Source organism: Ursus arctos, unplaced genomic scaffold, assembly GCF_023065955.2.
Source record: "Ursus arctos isolate Adak ecotype North America unplaced genomic scaffold, UrsArc2.0 scaffold_14, whole genome shotgun sequence".
Lineage (NCBI taxonomy): Eukaryota > Metazoa > Chordata > Mammalia > Carnivora > Ursidae > Ursus > Ursus arctos.
The window spans coordinates 63,963,178-63,980,056 of NW_026622808.1; the positions used below are offsets into that span (position 1 = coordinate 63,963,178).

Here is a 16,879-nt window from a genome sequence, read left to right on the forward strand (position 1 = left end):
ATTGAATTCCTTATGGTGTCAGGCATGGAGGTATTACTGGATCCTCAGATGACCCATTTTCTGGATGGGGAAACTGAGGAAGAGTGGGGACTGTCTTGTTTTTGAAGCAAATATCACAGCCCATGCCTGATAATCTCTGATAATCTTTTTTTTCAGAGTTGTAAATGTATTTTTATGAAAATCTGTATAAAGCAATAAAATTAATTTAGTTTTACATTTAAGGAATCGCTTCTGTTAAAAATAATAAAATTACATAAAAAAGAAAAAAAGAAACCTTGCCAAAAAATAAGTTAGTACGTAAAATGCGTGAAAACATTCGTGAGGTACTTACTACATGCCAGACAATGTTCTTGGGGTTGGGGATACAAAGGTGAGCAGGAGGAAGTTTTTGCCCTCCTGGAACTTTCACTCTACTGGGGGAGAGCAAACCATATTCAAGTAAATGAAGATGTGTGTAATTCCAGGCCGGTGATATGTGCTATTAAGAAATGTGAAATAAGGGGGTGCCTGGGTGGCTCAGTTGATTGGGTGTCTGCCTTCAGCTCGTGGTCCCGGGGTCCTGGGATTGAGTCCCGCATTGGACTCCCTGCTTAGTAGGGAGTCTGTTTCTCCCTCTGCCCCAACCCCCTCCCACTCGTGCTCTTTCTTTCTCAAAAATAAATAAATAAAATCTTAAAAAAAAAAAGAAATGTGAAATAAGGTTAGGGGATAGAGTGGAGGAGCAAGGAGAGGGATCTTTTAGGTCAGGGAAGGCTTCTTGGAGAAGGTGGCATCTGAGCAGAGACCTGACTGAGGTGAGGGACCAGGACATGGTAAGACTTAGAGGAGGAGCATTCTAGGCAGAGGGAACAGCAAGTGAAAAGGCTCTGGGGCAGGATGAGTTTAGGTACATACAAGAACAGAAGAAAGCCAGAGTGACTGAGTACGGTGAGTCAAGGGGGGGAGAGATGAGATGAGAAAGGTCAGCAGGTGCCAGATTGTCACAAAATCTGGGGTTTCTGATGGCCATAGTTACAGATGGGAAAGTGGGAATTCTCGACATTAAAAAAAACACAAACAAAAAACTTTTAATTTTAATTTTTCTAATTATAAATGCAAGACAGGCTTGTAGAACATTTAGTAAGTACAGGAAGGTATAAAAAAGAAAATAGAGGGACGCCTGGGTGGCTCAGTGGTCTAAGCGTCTCCCTTTGGCTCAGGTCATGATCCCGGAGTCCTGGGATTGAGTCCCACGTCAGGATCCCTGCTCAGTGGGGAGCCTGCTTTTCTCTCTCCCTCTGCCTCTCCTGTTGCTTGTGCTCTCTCACTTTCAAAACAAAACGAAAACAAAACTTACATATAACAAATAGAATATACATGGAAAATTTATATATAAATGTTTTATTATTTATACAATAAATATATCAGAAATATAAAAACATAAATGTAAATGTTTCATGTGTTATATAAATATAATAGATTAATACACTATATATCAATCAATATTATACATAATTAAATCATATATTTCCTTATATATTTAATATATTTAATCAGTGTATTTAATATATTTGTAACATTTATATTTGCAAATATGTACATATATACTTATGAAATATGAAACATAATTTATACTATATAAATATACTATATATTTGTACAAAAATATATAACGTATTTTCTGTTATATGCATAGTTCAAATTCCTGCTTTCTATATAGTATAAAATGTTATAAAACTTATATGTAAATACAAAATTTATGAAATATATAAGTATACTTAATTTTATATAGTAGATCTCCTATTAAAAATACGTGGGTTTGAGGCACCTGGCTGGTTCAGTCGGAAGGGCATGCAACTCTTGATCTCAGTGTCATGAGTTCCAGCCCTACTTTGTACAGAAATTACTTAAATAAATAAAACTTAAAAAAAATAATGCCTCTCAAACTTCAGTAAATAAATAAATATGCATGGGTCAGAACCTACATCCTAAATGTGTATCTTACATCGTAAAAGAGCGCGCCTGTAATTGTTAATAAGATTAAATTATTAATGTAAGTGAAGTGCCCGGCATGTAGTAGTATAGAAATGGGGGCTGTTATTACTATTAATTATTATCACTAATAGACTATTGGATCTTTATTTTGTGTTGAGTATCACACTTAATGCTTTAGGTGCATTATATCTTTTTTTTAAAGATTTTATTTATTTATTAGAGAGAGAGCCAGTGCGCACCAGTGGGGATGGGGGCTGGAGAAGGGCAGAGGGAAAAGGAGAAGCAGACTCCCCACTGAGCAGGTAGCCTTACCTGGGGCTGGATCCCAGGACCCTGAGATCATGACCTGAGCCAAAGGCAGACACTTAACCAACTGAACCACCCAGGTGCCCCTAGATGCATTATATCTTTTAATCTTTGTGTTAGTCCTATTATCCCCATTTTCCTGATGAAGCAACTGAGGCCCAGGTTAAGCCCCTGCCTGGCTGGAGTGTACTATGGAACGCCCTATATGTGTAGGGAATTTAGCAATTCTCCAGTTCTGGCTTTTTTACTTGTTTCTTGGATCCTTGCATTTATTTCTTAAAATCCTTTTTTCTTTGAAGTTTTGCAGGTCTGGCGCAGTCGTGGGGGTGGTTGGGGGCTGTGTGGTAGAATCCCACATCCCTGCAGCTCACACAGGGGTGTTTATCCTCTTCTTCCCACAGAAGGATTTACTCCTCAGTGAAATTCCAAGCAGCACCACCTCGCAGTGCTGCAGGAAGACGGGCGTGGAAAAGGTGATGGCTAAGGAGATCTGCCAGAAGTACCTGGAGAAGAGGGCCGGGAGGCTGCTGGAGGACTGCGCCGAGGCCTTGGCCATGGCTGCCTGCATCTGCCTGCGGAGGCGAAATGCTGACTTGGCCGAGGTGAGCCTCATTCTCAGCCTTTACCCCCTGGTGATGGGCCCTGCTCTGGGCCGGGGAGGGGGCCCTCCCATCCTGGTGGCCACATGGTTCTGCTTTACCAGGGACTGGGGTATGGCTCGGGGTTGAGGCCTTTACCTAGATGGCATTTCATAAACCAGGGCTGTATTTGGTTGCAAGCAGCAGATGGTATTGGAGCTCATAGAAGCTGAGCAGGGAAGTGATGGGTAAGGGCCACTCAGAGCCTGAGGGTGGTGTGCTGCAGGCCTTGGGGGGTCCAGGATCCCAGGCTCAGATGTTAACAGAACACTGCTTTCTCTGAATCTGCTTGATTCTTCCTCTGTCTATAGACTCCCTTTTCTTTGCCTCTATCCTTTTGGCTAGGGTATATGGTCTGTATTGTTTATATGTTAAGTTCTATCCTCACTGAGAGATCAAGTATCCTGGTTCCAATTCCAGTCTCTCAGTGAGAGAGCCTGTTTGGCCTACCTAGAGTCAGCAGTCCACCTGTTGGCCAATCAGGTAAGGTGAGGGGAGTGGGATCCAGTATGTAAACCTAGTAGTCAGGGGGTCCACCCCAGAAATGTGGAAAGAGCTAAGTCCCAGAGGAAGGGAGCATCCTTAGCCCAGGGGCTAGGCAGATACCCCAGAAATCAACCACATTAGGAGATAAAACATTTTCCTATGGATGTGACATATAGTGGTGGTTTCCATGGTAACAGGTGTAAATTTGGGGACAACTGCTAGATATTTCTAAGGACCGAAGAACTGCCTGAGAGGACTCTTTGAGACCATCTAGCTGAGTGATTTTCAAGTAGTGTCTGGCAGAGAGGGGCTCAAAAGGGTGTGGGGAGCTGCAGGCCCCACCCATGACTACCACCAGACACCCCCCTTCACTTCACATGAGCATATTGAATTCTTAGGAATTTATTTGAGGGAAGATTTAGTAGCTGAAAAAAAAAGTCTTCAAGCACCACTGCTGTAGCCCAAGCCCGCCATTTTATAGATAGGGAAGTAAAGGTCCAGAGAGGAGAAGATGAGGCCACGGAGTGAGTATCTGTCAGAGCTCTCTGGACTCCTGGTTCATTTCCTTGTTCACCATCTTGCAGCATAACGTGGCAGGAGCTAGAGACCCGCAACTCAAGACCCGAGTCATCATTCTTTGCCTGGGCTGTTCCCCAAGTGCCCGAGTGGTACAGCAGTCAGTCAGTCATTCAGGACTTGTGTGCTGGGCCCCGGGGGGGGGGGGGAGGATAAATTGGTGAACAAGGCAGGTCCAGTTCTACTTTCCTGGAGCTCTCAGACAATGCACAGTAATCATCTGGGTGGGGAGCAATGGGATAGCTTGTGATGGGGCCCCACCCAGGAGGACTTTTCCAGAGGAAGTGATGCGTAAACAGACAAAGAGCAATCCAAGCAGATGGAACAACTCATGCAGATGGCCTGAGATGAGAGAAAGCCTGGCATGGTCAAGGGTCTGGAATGTCAGAGTGGCTAGAACAAAAAGTACATGGGGAAGAGTGGCTTGTGGTGGGGCTGCTGAGGAAGGAGATTCAGAGAAAGCAGTGTTCTGTTAACATCTGAGCCTGGGATCCTGGACCCCCCAAGGCCTGCAGCACACCACCCTCAGGCTCTGAGTGGCCTTTACCCATCACTTCCCTGCTCAGCTTCTATGAGCTCCAATACCATCTGTTGCTTGCAGCCAAATACAGCCCTGGTTTATGAAATGCCATCTAGGTAAAGGCCTCAACCCCGAGCCATACCCCAGTCCCTGGTAAAGCAGAACCGTGTGTGTGTGTGTGTGTGTGTGTGTGTGTGTGTGTGTGTGTGTTTGTGTGTAAAGAAGAAGCATTCCTTCCCTGCCTCCTTCTGATTTCCTAACATCCTTAATTAGAAACACCCTCAAGGGTAAGTAATATCTATATTACTTAGGGCATTTCCAGTTCAAAACGATAGAACTCAGGTCGAACTCTTAGTCTCTCTCTCTCTCTCTGTCTCTCTCTCTCTCACACACACACACACACTCACACAGCAAGGGAGATTGGGAGGCAGTATATGAATGAGTGAATGAATGAATAAATGAATGAATGAATTTATTGGCTTATGTAACCAAACAGCAGACAGGACAGACGTTGCTAGGCCAGCTAGACCCAGGGTCTCTACCAGCAAACGTGCATTTATCTGTGTCTCTGTGCCTGTGCCCCACTTCTCCATCTGTTGCCTCTGCTTTATTCTTTGTAGGGGTCTTCATTTTTTCCTACTGTGAATGGGTTTTCTTTGTAGGTGGAGAGTCTGGGTCAGCCACTAGAGAGGAATCGGGAGTCCTTTGTCAGTAAGTTTTATGTAGAAAATCCCAGAGAAGGATTCTGATTGGCCAGCTTGGGTCACGTGCCCAAACCGGGATCATTAACATGTCAGAGAAATAGGATACAATGATTGGTCCATCTTGGTCATGTGCTCTCATCTATGGCTAGGGTGGATGGGGGCAAGGTCAGCTCTGTTCAAAGGGCTTTCACTGTTCTTCCAGACAAAGCAACAAGAATCAACATGTTGATTCTTCATTTTATCTCCTGAGGCCTGGGATACCTATAAGATTTTTGATTTCAGAAAGAGTCATTTTCTTTCTTTCTTTCTTTCTTTCTTTCTTTCTTTCTTTCTTTCTTTCTTTCTTTCTTTCTTTCTTTCTTTTCTTTCCTTTCTTTCTTTTCTTTCTTTTCAGAAAGAGTCCTTTTCTTTCTTTCTTTCTTTCTTTCTTTTTCTTTCTTTCTTTCTTTCTTTCTTTCTTTCTTTCTTTCTTTCTTTCTTCCTTTCCTTTCCTTTCCTTTCTCTCTTTCTTTCTTTCTTTCTTTCTTTCTTTCTTTCTTTCTTTCTTTCTTTCTTTCTTTCTTTCTTTCTTTCAGTAGGCCTCCATGGCCAGCCTGGAGCCCAACATGGGCCTTGAACTCACAACCCTGAGATCAAGACCTGAGCTGAGATCAAATGTCCAATGCTTAACCGACTGAGCCATCCAGGTGCCCCAATTTCAGAAAGAATTCTTGTCTCTCCTCTCCCCAAGGTGTGTGGCTCTGTGGCTGCTGTGGAACAGCGGCTCAGAGGTCCGGAGACATTGCTCCCTTTGAGTGGGCTTTCTGAGGGCACAGGCTCTTCCTCCAACACCCCAGAAGAAACAGATGATGTGGACAATTCCAGTCTCGATGCTTCCTACTCCATGACGGTAGCACCCGGGGCTGGGGCTGCTGCCTCACTCCCCTCAACAGAGGACGGAGAAGGCAGCCTGCAGGTCTGTGGGGGAGTGCAGGCAGACACCTCCCCTGCGGCCTGGGCCAGTCCAGAGCCTCCCCAGGACGGTAAGTGTGTGGAGATCTAAGTGCATATGCAAGCTCGCTCATGCATCTCTAACTCAGCCCATCATTTATTTCTTCTGGCGCTCTCATTCACTCATTCTTTGACTATTCAGCCATTCACCTACCAGCAGACTGCACAAAAAGAAACCTCGGATGGGGGTCATCCTTGATACCTACCTCTCTCTCTGGCCCATTTTGTCCGGTCCATCACCTAAATATCTCTCAACTCCATCTGCTTCTCTGCATTGCCTCACCTCCCCCCCACCCCCTTTGGCTAAGCTACTGTCCTCTTGCTGGATGACCACACAGCCTTCTGTATCCTCCCTTCCTCCCTAATCCGTTCTGGCCCCTTACCCCATCCTTTCTCCGGGGACCAGCCAGAGTGGTTTTTATTTATTTTATTTTATGTTATTTTATGTTATCTTCAGAGTGTTTTTAAAAAAACAGCTCATGCCATCCCTTGTTTAAAGCCCTTGTGTGGCTCCCCATCGTACTTAGGGACCAAGTCAAAACTCTTCCTATCTCTTTCTCTCCTATCTAAATATCCCAGGCTTCCTTCAGAAATAAAAATTTGGAAGGCCTTTTCAATGCAGTGTCCCTCTCCCCTAGTAAACATGGCTTAATCAATGTCCCAGGCTCTACCACTCCTATTGCTCCTCCTCCCACTGGGAGGAGAGAGGAGGGAAAAGAGAGAGAGGGTGTAAGTGTTCATCCCAACCTCTCCCACCCACGGAAGGAGCATGGAAGCCCCCTCCTTTTGGAAAAGTGGGGGCAGGTGGTGGGACTTCACTGCAAAGGCAGAAACAATGAAAATGCTCATTGCGCTCAGGGCCTGATTCACAAATCTGATTTAAGTGAGAAACTGACCAAGTCTGACTTTCTAAGAACTATAATAATAGTAACTATTTCCAAATGCCTTTTTTTCAAGTTCTTTCTTTAAACTTTCTGTTGAACATCAGCTGCAGAGACTTCATGGAAAATCGAGATCAATGAGGCCAAAAAGAAACTGATGGAGAATATTGTGTTCTACAAAGAAGGGAAACTGGACAGCATTGAGCTTTTTGGCCCCTGATGACTAGAGAGCACAGCTTGTCCTGAACTGGAAAGACGAACACTAAATCAAGAAAAAAATCTGAGGCAGAATCATAATCTCCCAGGAAACACCAAACATCAGCTTTCCTGGGCAGGAGAGAGAAGCTTCCATCTTACCAGAGTGAGTTAGGGAGGAAGGGACCTCGGCTTTTCAAGACACAAAACTCCATGAAGTCATCGTTCTTTCTGGGATTTGTCAATCAGAGCTGGGCATCTGGAGACCGAAGTGGAAACCCTGATCCATGAGCCCAGGATGTGGGCGATTTTGTGGTTTTGGGGTGTGTGTGGTAATACCCAGCTCACACCCCTCAAGAATGGAGGGAGGATTGTCAGTGGCACTTTCCAAAGTTAAATCTTTCTGGGTCATATTTGCCGACAACCACCTGCCAACTTCCATGGCCTGAAAGATTCGCAGCTTGTGTCCCAGTGCAGTTCTTAATCCACAGCCCAAGGTCTTGAGTTTACACATGCCAGCCACCTGGCAGAGGGCTCGGCAGGTTTTCTACTTTCTCCCTCAGAAATCTTGTAACCCACAGATATTTATTTAATGCCTCCTCCACACCTTTACCCTCCCATCCCACTAATGCTAATATTTTTAGTGGAGCTTTTATTTTGAGAGTATGTATTATTTATGGGTGAATGAAGACTCAAGAGAGCTAGTTTCATGCCCAGTTCTGTTGCTATTTAAACCAATTATTTAATTCCTGGAACCTTGGTTTTCTTATAAGCAACACCTGTTTGTTTTCCTTCACTGGGTTGTTGGAAGGAACAGGTGAGACATGGCTATAGAAGTACTTTGAAAATGCACTTGTCCTTTTTTATAAAAATAAATAAAAAGACATTAAACATATATTTCTGCCACATACCTAAGGTTTATGCACTGGGTATTTTTCTGAAAAGTCATGTCGCAAATCTTTTTGTGAAACAAGTGTTATTTTAAATTCAGTGTGTCCTATTTTAAAGAAGCCTACTGTAGTGATTTTCTTTTTTTGTAAAATAAAAATACATTCGTAAAGTCAAACAGATCTCTTGTAATTGGTTTTGTGTCCAGATGAATTTGTTTGGAGAAGGTGCTCTGTACCCACGGAGCACCTAAGAGCTGGGTGCTGGCTATAAATGTTGGTGTTAGTAGCTCTGTGATCTTGGGTCAAGTTAGGGAGTTACTCTGAGCCTCTGTTTCTTCATCTATACAATGGGAAGAATAAAAAGTACCCGTTTCTTGGGTTTGTCAGGGCAAGGGGAAGATCTTGCTTCATGAGAGCATTCAGTAGTCCCCGAACAAGGTCAGCTTGGTACTGATACGTAACAAAGCTGGGTGGGCTCCAGTCCCAGAGGACAGTAATCTGTACTGACACCCCTGTTTTAAACTCTGGTGGCTGTGAGGATTCAACTAGAGTGTGTTACATGCCCCAGACAGGACCGGGCATGTGGTAAGCACCTTACAGTTATGAGTAGGGTACTTTCAGGGCTGTTTGAGCAATAGACGGCTAGTGCCAATAGGATACTGGTTATCTAGACATACCTGCATTTCCAGACCACAGCTTCATACATTTGTGGAAAGGTCAATGAACTTCTGACAATTTACAGACCTTTTCCCCTTAGCAAGCTGTAAATACATACATACACATGTCTGTATATCAATTCCAGGGGCTCACGGGCACCATGATGCCTTTCTATGAATCCTTAGAGGGAAGGCCTGACTTTTTTTTTAGTTAATAAATACACATGACCAAAAAAAAAAAAAAATCCAGTAGTACAAACGATTATGTGGTGGAAAGAAAACCTTTTTTCCCACTGGGATTTTAGTGTCTCCCTTCTTCTGCCCTGAGGCAACCACTGTTCCTTGTTTGGGGTGTCCTTCCAAAAGATGATGAAAATTTTATCTTTTTGCTTAACTTCAGCCATCATTAGATTTTCATTAGAAATTTTTCATTAGAAAATCAAAACTGCAAGTTAGATTGAACTGAAGCAGTTGGAATTTCTGGCTTTAGCATGTGTGTGTTTTCTAACATCCTTTTTTGGCCATTCTTCCTCAATATTTTTGGATTACTTTAGTCTTTTTGCCTGGTATTCCTTTCTAAGGATATTCCATAATTTATAGGACTAGCTTCCAATGCTGGATTTTGAGGTGGTTTTTCATTCTGGTAACTACAAAAGGTGCTGCCTTCCAAAGAGGTTGTATCAATTTACACTGAATCAGGTATGGGAATGCATTTCCCCACATCCTCAGCTACAAAGAATATTGTCATGCTTCTTGATCATTGACAATTTAATAGGTGAAAATTTATAATTTTACTTGTATTTTTAAGTGACAGAGGTAGAGCCATTTTTTTTTTTTCACCTATTAAAGAGCCCTTCGTAATTCGTGTCTGTTCCTTGGTTCATTTCTGTTTCCATTTTATTTTTTTAAGCTTTTATTTTAATTCTAGTTAACATGCTTCCATTTTAATACTTAAGTATCTCATTAAGAAAGTTTCATCAGGTGCATGGGTAGCTCAGTAGGTTAAGAACCTGCCTTTGGCTCAGGCCATGATCCTGGAGCCCCACATCAAGCTCCCCGCTCAGAGGGGAGTCTGCTTCTTGCTGCTTCCCCCTGCTTCTGCGTACTCTCTGTCAAATAAAATCTTAAAAGTTTTTACATAGTAAGGACATCAGCCCTTTGTCATGTGTTGCGAATATTTTACTAAGTTTGTGCCTTGTAACTCTGATATTTTTCGCCCAGCAAAAATTTTACATTTTACATTTTTGTGTAGCTCTTTTTTCCTGTGGCTCCTAACTTCCGACTCTGCCACTTTCTGGGTGTGTCACTTGGTCTCTCTGAGCCACAGTTTCCTGCTCTGCAAACGGGGTCATGGTGTCGGTGCGGGTTCGAGGAGAGGGTCGGGACCGGAACCCGTCTGATTAAGCCGCCAAGCGCTGAGCAGCGGGGAGCTGCACTGTGGGATGGCGGTCCGCGGACGCCCCCAAACCCACCGAAGGCTGGCGGGGGGAACCGCGGCCCTGCCTAGCTTCGCGCTCTTCGGGCCCACGTGAGTGGCTCCGCCCCGCCTTGCTTCCGACCAATGCCTCCAAGCCTCCTGGCCAACAGGAGAGCTCCGTCTTGCTCGGAGTCCCGCCCCCTGCCGATTCGAGCAATGGGCGCCCTCCGTTCTGGGGAAGGCCCTCCCCCGCCGCACGCCGGGCCGCGGGCCGCAGGGCTCGTTCCGGGAGGCGGGCGCAGCGGAGGCCGGTGTGTCCCGAGCTCGGGCGGAGGCCGAGCCGGGGCTGCAGGACTGGGGCAGGAGGCGAGCAGGCGGCCGGGGCGGGACTTTTGGGCCGTGGGGGCGGCGGGGACGACGTCTGGGCTGCGGCGGCAGGGACGGAAGGGGCGGCCGGGCGAGCCGGAGGGTGTCCCGTGGCGGCCGAGCGCGGCACCGCCGGCTCCTGAGGGGCGCCTCGGCCCCTCGGGCCGCGGGCTGGTCGGCGGGGCCGCAGGAGCAGGGCGGGTTGCGCGCTGGGTCCGGCCCTGCCCTGCGGCCCGCCCTCGGCATTCCGGGCCTCTGGGCCAAGCGCCCGCCAAAGGCTGCGGGTCCGGTCGCCATGTGTGGACTCTAAAGCGCCTTGTAGTCTTTTGAAGCGCTTTGACACCCCCGAAGGGCTCTGTATTGCAAACTAAATCGAAGCGCTTTGTAATCCCGGAAGCGCTTTGACATCTCCCTAGTAGCGCTGTGCAAACTGAAGCGCTTGGTGATCGCGGAAGCACGTTGTGGGTTTGGAAACCAAACCGACGCCCTTAGTAAATCTCGGATCGTTTTGACTAAGGCGAAGCGCATTGGCATCTCCGAAACCTTGAGAACTGTGATGGGCAGTGGAAAGAAGGGGGAAAGGTCAGTGAGGCCCTTGACTCTGACCTTCTGGCTTGTCCTCCCCGAGGAGACCCAGGGTGGCGGGAGTCTGAAGAGGGCTGGTGTTGGAATCCAGGCCCCCTCTTTATCTTGCAGGTGCCCATGGCGTCGGAGCGGCGCAAGGTCAAGTACCACTGGAGCAGCACTTCGGAAGGGTGTCCCCGCAAGCGCAGCTGCCTCCGGGAGCCCAGTGATGTGGCCCCCTCCAGCCGGCCAGCTCCTAGCTCTGCGTCGCGTTCAGGAGGGACCAGCAGCCCCAAGCGCCTGAAAGTCCAGAAGGAGGACGATGTGGCCTGCACGCCGAGGTTGCCCTGGGGCTCATCCTGCGGCAGAAATTCCTCCTCCTCCTCACATTCCTCTGGCCCAGGTGTGGGCGGGGCTGCCGCCAAAGGCTGCCTGATTCGGAGCACACGGGGATTCCTTTCGTCAGGGGGATCCCCTCTTCGCCCTGTCAACCCCTCTCCAGAAGAAATGGCTTCTCTAGAGGAGGAAGCCTGCAGCCTTAAGGTAGGTGGCTGCGACGCCTGGAATTGGTGAAGCCCCTTCCACGTGGCTTGAGCTGTTGGTGGAAGGAGCCTGAAAGGGGTCATGTCCTTCAAGATCTTTGGGGTCTTCCCAGAGGTCTGCTTATCGCAAACCAGGGAGACCAAGGGGTTGGTCAGCGGGGTGGCCTACAGTGCCATAGAGAGGTAGTTTTCAAACTTGGCAGCACTCTAAAACTACTTGGAAGGCTTTTAAATACTTGGGGCTTCTCATTCCGATTTAACTGGGCTGGGGTGTGGTCTGAGTTTCCAGACTTGGGAACGCTCCTCCAGTAATTGTACTGTGCAGCCAGGTTGGACGATCCCTGCAGTAGAAGGTGCATCGCGTGCTCAGGAGACACAGACCTGTTTATTTCAGTTGTAGATTTAAGGAATTGTGCCCTTGTACTTTGAACCTCTCTGAGTCACAGAACTGAAAATAAGAATTTGGTTCTTGGTGTAGCTTTTCACCAAAGTTATGGTTTCTAGCACCTTGGGGTTTTGCTTGGTGGGTAGGGTAGAGGTTGTTTTGGAGCTTAAACATTTAGTTCCCCATGGGGAACAGGCAGGAAGGTTTCTCAGAGGAGGTATATTTCCTCCACTGTTTTGTTTTATATGAACTTAAAGAAGGATGAAATTTTCCTGGTGATGAAAGATTGAACATTGAGTCTCTGAGAAATAGAAACAAATGCAATTCATCTCATAGTCGGCTGTTTCCCTGGTGAGAGAGTGAGTACTAGCTAACGTCGCCGGCTGAAGTGGGAGCTTCATCTGCTCTTTCAGTCAGGTTTTGAACAAATATTTTTTGAGGGCCTAGATCATCCCAGGAAAGTTCTAGTTGCTTGGGGTTCTCCAGTAACAAAACAGATCACTGTTTGCATTCTGGGTTTGGAGGTGAGTTCTGTATGTGGAAGAGTGGAGGAAAAGTCTTAGTTGGCTGAGATGGGCTGCCTTCAGATAAAGTGATCTTACAAAAGCAATGAAAAAAGGCCCCAAGGAAAGTGGGTTTGTCTCTAAACTTCTGCTGAGTGGTTAAATTATGTGGAGCTGAGAAACTAGGCTGTCATTGGCCGTTTATCCCGGGGAACTCTTGGGTGAATCGCTCTAGGTGCTTTCACTGTGGACCTCATAGAACTCCTGTATGGCACATGGTTGTTGTTGTTGTTGTTGTTTTAAGATTTTATTTATTTGAAAGATAGCATGATCGGGGTGAGGGGCAGAGTGAGAAGCAGACTCCCTGTCGAGCAGGGGACCCAACATGGGCCTCAACCCCCGGACCCTGGGACCTGAGCTGAGTGCAGACGCTTAACCAACTGAGCCACTCAGGTGCCCTGGATTTTTTTTTTTTTAATAGTGATTTCAAAAGCTTTGTCTTTAGCATAAAAATACATATTGAATATGACTTAAAGGTAAATCAAGTAAATATGGGGCTTTGCCCATACAATATAAACTTGTCATTAATCCTTGATAACAGTTTTTCACTTCTTTTGGGCACAGTATGAAATAATCTCGATTGATTACGTTTGACTTCAGTGATGATTAGAGATAGAATGAAGCCTTTCGAGAAGGGCAGGAATCTGCCTGTCTTTCAGGTGTGCTGCATCCCTGGCTCAGGCTGTCCTGCAGACAGGAACCAAGTTTTGAAGGTATAGCCTTTAATCCAGGTGGGTCTAATTCTATCATGGGCCCACTTTTATCTTATTTAGGCCTAAGGGGTCTTGTTTTGCCAAAATCAATTTAATGGTTAAGCATGGAGCAGTGAGTAGTCTGCTCCTGTCTCAGAAGTTGCGGGGTTAGTGCGTTGCTTTTAGTCAGTAAGCTCTTGAGGGTTACTGGGTGCCAAGCGCTCTGTTGGATTGTGGGGCCCTGAGATGGCTTCTGAGGAGCACACATCCTGGTGGGAGGGCTTGAGAAGTCACAAGACTGTCTCATGATATGTGTGGAGCATAATAGCCCAGAATGGAGACTGGAGAGCTAGTTAGGGGGCCGATTGCAACGGGGCTTTAGTAACCAAGGGAATTTGGGTTTTATTCTAAGCCATTAGAGAGTTCTATAGAGTTTTATACACAGGGAAGGCAGATGTGCATTTTTGAAAGATCACTCATGTTGAGTGAGGCTAGATTATGGGGATGTTGATAATATTAATCCTAATTGTCCCTCTCTAGCACTGCTAAGGGCTCTGCCTGTAGTTAGTTTGAAAACAAGGTACAGTACTTGACTCATCTCGATGAATTACAAAATGCCTTTCTTATCTTCCTCTCAGTCTGTACCTCTTGCCCTTGTACTCTGCAGTCATGTCCAACTCGTTTTTCTGGTAAGTCCTAAGTCCTGTCAGCAAGCACAGCCCAGTGGCACTCACAAAAACGACATATTCTTCCCTTCCATTCTTCTGTGGTCTCCTTATTCCTACTTTTTACCCACCTATCCACCTGTTCTGCATTTGCTCTTTAAATTTTGAGGGGTAAACACTTGGCTTTGTGAGTCCCCCATTATCAGTCTCCTCCCCAGCTGCAGCACAGAGGTCTCGGCCAGGTCGCCGAATATTCAGAGGGGAATGTTCTGGCTTTGGTAACAATGCCACAGACTGGGTAGCTTATAAATAATAGAAATTTATTTCTTACAGTTTGGAGGCTGGAAGTCTGAGATCAGGGGGCCAGCATGGTCAAGTGAGGGCCCTTTTCTGGTTTGCAGGTTTTTCCTTCTGTCCTCACATGGCAGAGGTGGGCAGGGGAGGTCTCTTGGGGACTCTTAGGAGCACTAATCACATTCATGAGGGCTTCACGTTCATGACCTAATCACTTCCCAAAGGACCTAATACCGTCACCTTGGGGTTAGATTTCAACATACGGATTTTGGGGGAACCCATTCAGACCACAGCTAGACCGGGCAATTTGGATTCACTAGAGATTGCTGCTGGCCAGCTTCTTTTTGTTTGTTCCTTATTTCCTCTAGGACAGTTGTTTGAGAGGTTTTCTCAGATTCTAATGGTAGCTGATCTTCCTTTCTTGTAGAGAAAGAGAAAAAGATTAAATTTGTTGCGAGCACCTTCACCTACCTTATATTATCAGTCTTTAGTATGACCTTTCCACATTTCTATATTCACTGTAGGGAAGAAAGACTGGAAGGGAGAATTGGAGCATTTATGATGTGATAGACTTTCATCAAATAGGATTCTCAATGTTTGACCCATAAGCTCTCACGTAATCCTGAGAGTCTTGTGAAATAGGCAGGATTATCTTTATGTGTCAGTTAACAAATATTTACATATCGGTTAACAAATATTTGAGCACCTAGCATGTGTAGGTGCTGGGAAAGGAGACGCAGAGATGTTAAGTAACTTGACCAAGGCCATCCAGCTTTATGTGGCAAAGCTGTGCTATCCCAGATCAATGGGACTTCAAAACCTGCATTCTTACCACTGTGGCCCTCTGAGCCCCTGCTCTGTCGAGGCCCAGTGTTAACGTGAGGGACGAAGAGGGCAAGATCCTCCCCTTGAGGAGCTCTCTGCAGGGTGGCACGGCCCAGACATAAGAAGCCATTGTGTATCTTGGCTCTCGAATGACAGAGCTTTCCTGTGTGATCCTGGTTCCTGCGTCTTCACCCAGCAGATGTCTGGTGCTTGGGTGGAAGTCTGTGCTAGGGGTTGGAGGTGCGAAGAGGAAGGCAGTGGTTGAGGCACTGAAAAGTCCTTTATCACCAAGCGTTGCGTGGAGTGTTATTAACAGGGGCATTTGAAAGTATCAAGGGTCAGAGGAATGAGTGACTAATGTTGAGAAAGTCCTCACAGAAGAGGTGCCATTAGAGTTGTCCTGACAAGGAGGAGGAGGGGACATTTCAGGCAGCATAACAACGTGTGTCCAAAATGTGTCAGGAAATGCTGCTGGTCTGAAGCGCTTGGGATACAACTGGTTCCTGAAGGTCCTCACTTCCCTTTTCTCCAGCGCCCTTCTTCATTCCTGGGCACCTGGGTGTATGGACAAAGGTGGGAGAGGATGCTGGAAAAGATGCATGGCTTCTGATGTCAGGGTCAGGAGTTGGGGATGTTCCTGTGGGCAAATGCAGAAGCACTGAAGGGTTTTAAGCAGAGGTGTGATGTTGGCAGATTTTAGAACTCCTCTGGCACAGTGTGGAGAAAGGCTGGGAGGGAGTAGGCAGGGAGCTGGGTAGGAACCGCTGAAATCGTGCAGGCTGGCAGTGATGAGGGCTGGAACAGCATCTCCACTGAATCTTTCCCTCCTGCCTTCAGAGATGCATAATTCACCACGCAGTACTGCCAGGAAAATGAAATCTCTCCTGTATGAAGCCAGGTGGTTTGTCTCTTCTTTTGAACATAAGGCCTAATCTTTATAGCCTCCTCTCCACTTCTGAAAATCTTGGGTGATCTGGCTTCATTTCAGGTCCTCATGGTCTTTGACATCACAGCCTTTGCTTCTGTTGCTCAATTTTCGTACCTCCGCTATTCTCCCTTGGTTTCCAGGATATTAGGGGGAGCTTGAGTTTGCCTCCTGGTTCTGGCATTTACATGCCATATTACGAGAGGGATGAGAGCCATGGCAGCTCTGAGAATTATAAGGCCGCATGAAAACAAGGTATGGGGGCGCTTGGGTGGCTCAGTCGATTAAGTGTCTGCTTCAGCTCAGGTCATGATCCCAGGATCCTGGGATTAAGCCCTGCGTCTGGGTCCCTGCTCAGCGGGGAGCCTGCTTCTGTCTCCCTCCCTCTCTCTCACTGTCAAAAACATAAAATCTTAAAAAAAAAAAAAAAAAGTATTTTATTCTAATTCTAACCCTTTTTTCTCCCACAGGTACAGTCCTGGTCTTCACTACCAGGGTTGGCAAACCAGTGGTCCATAGGCTGAATGTGGCCCCACTAAGTCCTCAAAATAGTCAATATTTTGGAGATTTCACATTAAAAATACATGCCTCCAGTCCACACCTCTACCTTGAACTGGAGACTTGAGTGACCCTCTTCTGCTTCCCCACTTTCTACTCCCTTTTCCTGTGTTCTTTTTCTCTCTGGTACTTTTCACTCTCTAACATACATATGTTGCCTTTCTTCTGGTTTTCCTTGCCCTCACCACCTAGAATAGAAGGTCCAGTAGCACGTATCTGTGTGTGTTTTAGAACAGTGCCTGCTGGCATATAGTAAGTGCTCAACAA

At 46.3% G+C, this 16,879-nt stretch overlaps 2 protein-coding genes across 3 annotated transcripts in view; both read left to right on the top strand.

Moving 5' to 3' along the window:
- IRAK2 (interleukin 1 receptor associated kinase 2) overlaps positions 1-8,336 on the top strand; it is a 58,823-nt gene extending 50,487 nt beyond the window's left edge. Inside the window, exons 11-13 of the mRNA XM_026501354.4 lie at positions 2,682-2,882; positions 5,935-6,226; positions 7,183-8,336. Coding sequence (XP_026357139.2) covers positions 2,682-2,882; positions 5,935-6,226; positions 7,183-7,295 — 606 coding nt within the window. The 3' untranslated portion in view covers positions 7,296-8,336. The remainder of the gene's footprint in view (positions 1-2,681; positions 2,883-5,934; positions 6,227-7,182) is intronic.
- Positions 8,337-10,500: 2,164 nt separating this feature from the next.
- TATDN2 (TatD DNase domain containing 2) overlaps positions 10,501-16,879 on the top strand; it is a 31,828-nt gene continuing 25,449 nt past the window's right edge. Inside the window, exons 1-2 of one of the 2 annotated variants that reach the window (XR_003316854.4) lie at positions 10,501-11,181; positions 11,296-11,706. Coding sequence is in view for 1 of the 2 variants with exons in the window: in XM_026501355.4 (XP_026357140.2) it covers positions 11,302-11,706 (405 nt within the window). In the remaining variant the exon portion in view is untranslated. The remainder of the gene's footprint in view (positions 11,182-11,295; positions 11,707-16,879) is intronic. The other variant, XM_026501355.4, reaches the window with a different exon arrangement.